Raw genomic sequence first — 7,500 nt, 5'->3', positions numbered from 1 at the left:
TATATTTAGTTTACCCCAGAACCTGGCACATGTACAGGTGGGCACTATCCCTCACCTAGGTATGCTCCTGGGACATCTGTGCTAGCTCAGGTGACAGCATAGTCTGTGTGTCAGTTCTCCCTCCTCCAGGTCATGTCCTCCCACCAGGACTCTCTCCTACAGAAGCCTCCCCAGAAGCTTCTCAATAAAAGAGGCTCAGAGACAAGACCTGTTGTTGGAGGGGGTTTTGTCTCACTTCCTCCTTATCTGAGACACTGTGGGTAACAGTAGTTGCTCCCACTGCCATGATACATACCACAGTAATAGTCAGCCTCGTCCTCATCCTGCAGCCCGGAGATGAGCAGGACCCCTGCATTGGCCGAGGCATCTTTGGAGCCAGAGAAGCGTCTGGGGACCCCAGAGCCCTGGTGCGTATCTGAGTCTGAGTAGAACCTCAGCAGATACCAGGGAGGGCTCCCTGATTGCTGCTGGAACCAGTGTGTTTGGTGCTGCCCACACTGAATCCAGTGCTGAAGGTGCAGGTGAGTCTGGCGGATGATCCCAGAGATGCAGAGAGGGAGGGCGGCTGGGTGAGCACATGCTGGGACAGGGAACCTGCCAACACAGTGTGGTTAAAGGGACAAGACATAGGGAGAAAATTATCAAGACGCTGACTTCAGGAAGAGTGAATTTGAGAGCTGCCTGTTTCTCCAAGGTCTGTCCCTACCTGTACAGTAGGAGAGGAGCACAAGGAGGACAGGAGTCCAGGCCATGGTGACACAGACACTGGTCCCCACAGTGGGCTGGGCTGACCCAGGCCTCCTTCTCTCCTCCACCCTCTGTCCCAGGAGGGGCTGTCCATGCAAATGGGCTCCACCCAGTTACTGCCCAGCCCCTCCCTGAGCCCTGGTGCTGGAGCTCAGCCCACACCACACGCTGAGGAGGATGGGGGTGGCTTCAGCCCTGGGGAGAGCCCTGGGAGGAACCACCTGCTGAGACCACACACAGGTCCCTGCTCAGGGGACTCTGCCAGGACTGAGAGGACACAGCTGCTGAGTCCCCATCAGGGGGCACAGACCCCAATCCCTGGCCAAGTTCCCTTCAGTGAAAGTTCCTCAAGGATCAGCCAAGTAGGGACCACAGGGCAGTCCCACAGCGCCCCCTGTTGGTCATGGGCACAGCAGTCCTTGTGTCCCAAAGCCCTGAGAGCCCAGGTGATTTCTGCAGCTCACCACATCCCTGTGGATACACACATCCGTGGACCAAGTCTTAGAGTGCATGTTTCCCCTGCTGTCTGAAAGTACATCATCCCCAGCAAACCTTAGGCAGCCCCAATGGCATGAGGCAACGAAGTGTGTAACATTAATTGATATGATAATCTTTGCCTGTTTCCAGACTCAAAGGGTAACTAACTTTCCTTAGGCTCTCTAATCCCAAAGGACACAATTTACCTGCAGATGTCCAACAAAAAGCAGGAAAGCACATATGATAACACACATGGGTCACAGCTCTGGTGGCCTGTTGTTGAGCTGCTGTGTGTAGATCTCAGGGAAGGCGCTGGAAGGCACCCCTCATGTTGCTGGGTTTGCACTGTCCTATAGAGGCTCCCTGCACAACTAATACTAGGGGCTATGTCGGCACTTATGTTTTTGTGAAAATGAAAATCAGATTATTTCAGATTTCTTTTAGCACTAAAAGCAGCTACGAATATAAATATTCCATAAAAGCCAAGTGGTGTAAAGAGAACTTTCCAAAGTTAGGGAGACCCGTACTATGTTTCTGACGTTTGTGCTCGTTTACAGTAATTCCTCACTCAGGAGGAGCCCTGCTCCATGGGAGATGGAAATATGTGCCTATGTAATTACAGGACTTTCTAGACAAACCTGGATGACCCAGCTGTGCATCAGGGCAGCTGTGTCACTGACGAGGGGACAGTGGGGCTGCTTTGCAGAAATCATAAGGCCTGTTTCTGGGAAAGTCATAGAAATAGAATGTTGTAAGGATACACTCACTCCGTGGCCTAATGTTTCCCAGAGTTCACTGCTGGTTCACACCTGATAAAAGAGTCTCCATTCTTACAGTGAGAGTAATGTGTTGCTGTATTACGAGTCTCCTGGAACATCCCATTAACCCCAGGGCACAGGCCCTGGCATTTGATGTCTGCATTGGTCATGAGACTAAAATACTTTCAACAAAAATGTGTCCACTGTTCATTCTCACTCTATTTTTCATTTTCCTTTCATGGTTAACCTGGGAATTCAGTATGTCTTGTATCTCTCTGATATACTTAGGATTCATTTTCCTTTTTATTAGTCTGGTTTTGTAGGTATTCTCAGTATGAGGATGGAAATATATCCTTACACTGTAGAAGGGACCTCCCTCTTCTTAGAACTTCTTTCTCCACTCCTACATCAAGGGGCTCCCAGAACAAGGCATCCCACTCAGATTGAGGCTTCATCGTGTTCATTTGGTAAATGCCTTCATAGATTCACAGTAATAAAACTACTGCATTTCCTAGGTTCTGTTCTCTAAAATACTGTGATGCGTTTCAGCATCATTTCAACCAAAGAGTCAGAGGAAAACCAAAGAGAGAGAAAAAAAAAATCTATGACACATGAGAGTAAACCTTACTGGCCTCAACTCAGCTGACTACATCTGCAGCAACCCCATGTCCATATGAGGTCACATCCTGAAATACAAGAGTTTTTAGAACTTTTATCACATCAATTGATGAAGATACAGTTCAACCCATAAAAATTAACAACCATGGTTTATTCAGATTTTATTCAGATTGTCTTAGTTTTTACCTAATGTCCCTATGCTGTTCTAAGATCCAGTCCAGGATTCTCTGTGGCATGTAGTTGTGACGCTTCCTTCATCTTCTCTCACTGTGACACTTTCTCAGACTCTCCTTGTTTGGGTGACTTTGTCCACACTTGCTGAGTGGGGATCATGCCCGACACCCTTCATGCTAAGTGTTAGCACCTGTTACTTGAAATCTCTGTGCTGGAATGTGTCTCTTCTTCCTCCGTTTATTCATTTGTTCAAACAGTGAACAATATGGACCATGGAGAGCTATTTTAGACTTTGAGTTATAAACTAATACCATTACATTTATTGGTTGCTCACATCTTTCCAGTTTTACACAATGGAAGCATTTTAAGTTCGCTCATGAGCTCCTTGACACACCCTGTCGTGTGTGTGTGTGTGTGTGTGTGTGTGTCTGTTTGTGCTGATGTGCTTGTGTTTGACTTAAAGGATTCTTCACTTTCTGACACTAGAAGGTGCTCCACACTCACCCTGTGGAATTCCTGGTCTGGAGATTAAGATTTCTCCAAAGAAGCCCGCGTGTCCTCCGGGAGAATGGTATTAGAGAGCGGTATTTGGGACAGTGCACTTCATGGCTACGGGGCATCTCTGCTTGTTCTCCCACTCAGCTGACAGACCTAGGACTTCTATATGAGTCAACTAACCAGGGAACATGCACAGAGTGGTGACTGTTTCCACAGGTGATTATCTGTCTCCATCAAAGGACACACGATTCCAAGCTGCCAGCTCCAGCTCTAACCCATGAACGCACGCTTCACTCAAGCCTCCTTCCCTGGTTATTTCTGTCAACTTCCATTCCGAACGTGAGAAATCTGGCCCCACCACCGCCAATCCACTGACTTGATTGTTCAATTCCAGGATGCAGTGCAGCCCCGTCAACATAATTCGCCTTTTCTCCACGGACACGAGCTTACTTACTAGATCACAGAGCTCACGCAATCTCTTGTGACTTACACGGACGGGCTCCACTCATTTTCACCATCACTCAGCTCAGCAGCGTCCCCTGAGCCCTGCGCTGAGCTGAGCTCACACGTCTGTGCTGTAGGTACGTGGGTTTGTCACAGTCCGCGTGCCATCCCGGGAACCAAACCTCCCAAATGAGTTGTACCTGCACACTTTGGGTTCTGTCGTGTGGTTGTACAGTGTTCAGTGACTCTGACAGTGTCATAGTGTCATTTCAGTGCTGTGACAGTGTAATATAGAATCATTCTGTTGCTCAGAAATATTTTCCTTTGTTCACATGGTCAACCCTGTTGTCTCTTTTATCCTCCCAGAAACTGTAGATGTTTGCACTCTCTCCAGAGTGTTCACTGCTTCCCATATGTGATGTAACTATAACCATACTGTTAAATATTAACATATTCTGTCCCCCTTTATTTATGTGCTGCCTATTTGCTGGCATCTCAGTTCGGTTCCATATTTGGGTGATTAGATATAAACCTGGGGTAAATTTCTGTGGACGGATTTCTGGTTGCTTTCAGTTTTTAGTGATGAGCATTGAAACTGCTATAAACATGCATGTGCAGGTTTATTCCAAGGAAAAAAGTTTGGGTTTTTTTTTTATACTTTTGCAAATCTAAGTGAGCATTCATTTCTGAAAGAATCAGGAAATAAGACAAACTAGGCAGCAGCACTGTTTATAACCAAGTAGATAATAATCTCTGATGCCACAGGACTGAGTTATTCTTCAAACACCACATGGGGAGTGCTGACGTCCCATGATATGGTCAGAGACAAAATAAAATGTTTGATGTATTTGAAAATCAGAAGGAAAAAAATAACATGGTCCAGCCTAGAAGTAAAACATCCCAGCTGATGAAACAAGAAATTTCTGTTCACATGGAGACTCTTTATTGAGGAATGGGCTGCTCTGAGTGACTCTGAGGACAGAAGTGACAGGAGAGCCTCACTCCTTGGTGGTGCCTCTGATGGACCTGGGCCCAGGGCATCAGCAAAGGAATAAGGAGCATCACAAGCTAAGCTGAGCAGGAACTGCTGGCGTGTGTCCCCCTCTACAGATGGACAAGTGGGTTTTTGTCTCACTTCCCCTCAGGCCTGGAGCACTGTGGGAACTCTGAGTCTGTCATCCCACGATGAGCAGTAATAATCCGCCTCGTCCTCAGCCTGGAGCCCAGTGATGGTCAGGGTGGCTGAGCCGCCAGACTTGGAGCCAGAAAATCGATCTGGGATCCCCGATGGTCGGTTGTTATTATTATAGATGATGGTTCTGGGGGCGGTTCCTGGGAGCTGTTGGTACCAGTGTGCATAATAACCATACCCAATGTTGGAACTGCTTCCAGTGCAGGAGATGGTGACCGTCTGGCCAAGGGCAGCAGACACGGAGGGCGGCTGAGTCAGCACAGACTGGGCCCAGGACCCTGCAAAGGGGAGACACACAGAGAGGGTGATGCTGGGGTTTGCAGACAAGAAGAGGAAGCAAAATCCACATGACATCCTAGGGCTCCTTCCCCTGTCCATGCATCCAGTCACCTGTGCAGTGAGCGAGGAGGGTGAGGAGGAGAGGGGACCAGGACATGGTGGAGACCATCACTGATCCTGACTTCTGTGCTCCACAGCTGAGTAGAGCTTCCCCTAATCACCTCCTTCCCCTCTTCATCCTCTCAGAGAGGGAGGGCCTATCCATGCAAATGAGACCCCAGATCTCCGACCCCGCCCTGGCCCTGGGTCAGGCCCCTCTGCCTGAGATGTCAGTGGGGAGGGGAGGGGCTGTGTGGGGACAGGGGTGGGAGTCCCAGCTGTGAGCTCTGAGCCTAAGGCAAAGGCAGGACCAGCGGGCAGGTCCCAGCTCTAATCCCCCTGACACCTCAGAAATGGGACCCGAGTGCCCCCTGGTGTCCAGACTCAGGGAAACTATTGTGTGACTGGTAACCAGGGCCCATCAGACCCATCTGTAACCCCACCTGCTCAACTGTTTTGCCACTGTTCCCTGCATTAGGCCCTCACCAGGTGTTCCTATATGTCACCTCCCATTACTGGAGGGTTCACTATACGCTCAACTAAGAGTCTGCAGAGTGAGTCTGTCTGTGGCTCCCTTGCCTGTTCCTGGGTCAGCAGTGAGGTGTGTGTCTTATACAAACTCCTCTTAGAGACTTGGATCAAGTCCAGAGCAGTGACAGGTCCTCACGGACACATGGTCCCTTCTGTGTGGGTTGATGGGACTTTCCTCTTATCTGCCTTCTCCCTGATTTCCAGGCTCTCCTTCCTCTGAGATTCCCTCAGCACTGAAGTGATGGGGAGCTCTTCACTCCAGGTTCTGAGTAGAAGCCGTCATGTGCATTCCTAGAGGGTTACACACTGAACATCTTTGTCACCTGTCACTCTTTCCACCTGCTTGAAACAACAGTCCTCCACCCACTGGGGCCGTGATTGCCTCTGAGGATCTGTCCTCCCAGCACAGACACAAGTCGGCCGGAGCCCTGTCACATGAGGCTGTGTGTGGCACTGACCTCAGAGCACAAGGACAAACTGGCAGGAAGTTCTAGGAGAGAAGGACTGACAGCTGCAGATGCTGTGACAGGGACCTATTGACAGCGTTTCTGTCAGTCACCACTGAGCCAACCTCGTATTTATAAAGAATGTGTTATTTTATACATAATTCCATTCAGTAAGATTGATTGAATGGAACAGGAATGCCTTCTGTTCTCATGTGAATAGGAGCTTATATACTGTTTTCTAAAATCACATATTTGTACCTTGCACCTGGTCTCCCAGGTGAGAAAGGTCAACGTGGTGCCCAGGAAACCCGTTGAGGGCCCTGTTCCTACGAAGTCAGAACCATCCTACTGACAAAATTACCAAACAGAGACAAAGCTTCCAGGACAGAGGGATTTGGGATCAGACCACTCTCTGGGGAGAGCACAGCTCTAGTCCCAGCACCTGTGTCCAGCATGGTCAGGATGGAACCGTTATTCACTCAGCCACCCAAGACTACAGGAAGAAATTTTGCTACCCAAGGCTAACTCGACCCAGACGTGTCTGTCAAATAACCCACATGTGAGTGCAGGAGAGGTGGAGGTAATTGGGACAGTGTCCCTGAGCTCACAGGCCCTGTAGCCCTGGATTGGGACAGAAGAGTTTCCGTCAGAGTGCAGCCTGGCTGGAGGTGTCCCTGGGGTGACTGAGGGAGTGACAGCCCAGCCCTGAGAGCACAGAGAGCATGTGACTCACTTCCTCTAAGGTTTGAGCTCTGTGGGAAACAGCCCTAAGGCTGCTGTCCCAGAATCAATGTGCTGATCAGCCTGAGGCCCTGACTGGAGCCCAGAGATGGTCGGGGGAAAACTGCCCACAGGGACAGAGACTCCCCCGGAGACACCTGAGCACCAGCCTCGTCCCAGGAGAGAAGGTGTTCAGAGCCCATCCTGGCTGCCCTCGTGACAGGACCCCAGTAACTCTAGATGTCCCCAGTGCTTCCTGTTGAAGAGGATTCTACCATCTGGATATTATGACGCTGAGGGCTGCTGGGTGAGCACAGGCTGACCCTGACTTCTGGAAGAACCGAGAAGCCTGGAAACTGCAGAGTCCCAGACACACTATTCACTCAGAGGGAGGAGAAGGCTGTGTGTGTGTGTGTGTGTGTGTGTGTGTGTGTGTGTGACCAAAAAGGAAGCAACATGACCCCTGTCCCTCTTATGACTTTGAAACACCCTGAGAGATGTTTCTCCTTGCTGAGTC

The 7,500-nt window shown here is 49.6% G+C and overlaps 2 gene segments (V, D, J or C); both read right to left on the bottom strand.

The window, feature by feature from the left end:
• Positions 1 to 242: 242 nt before the first annotated feature.
• LOC125282118 (immunoglobulin lambda variable 5-45-like) lies at positions 243 to 752 on the bottom strand. The segment is given in 2 exon segments: positions 243 to 580; positions 707 to 752. Coding segments are annotated over 2 exon segments (384 nt in total).
• A 4,105-nt stretch (positions 753 to 4,857) lies between these two features.
• Positions 4,858 to 5,381, bottom strand: LOC125282119 (immunoglobulin lambda variable 1-40-like). The segment is given in 2 exon segments: positions 4,858 to 5,186; positions 5,299 to 5,381. Coding segments are annotated over 2 exon segments (387 nt in total).
• Between the last annotated feature and the right edge of the window lie 2,119 nt (positions 5,382 to 7,500).

This window comes from Ursus arctos, unplaced genomic scaffold (genome assembly GCF_023065955.2).
Source record: "Ursus arctos isolate Adak ecotype North America unplaced genomic scaffold, UrsArc2.0 scaffold_34, whole genome shotgun sequence".
Classification (NCBI taxonomy): Eukaryota; Metazoa; Chordata; class Mammalia; order Carnivora; family Ursidae; genus Ursus; species Ursus arctos.
The sequence above is the reverse complement of the archived record's forward strand: the minus strand, read 5'-3'. Positions and strand labels throughout refer to the sequence as shown.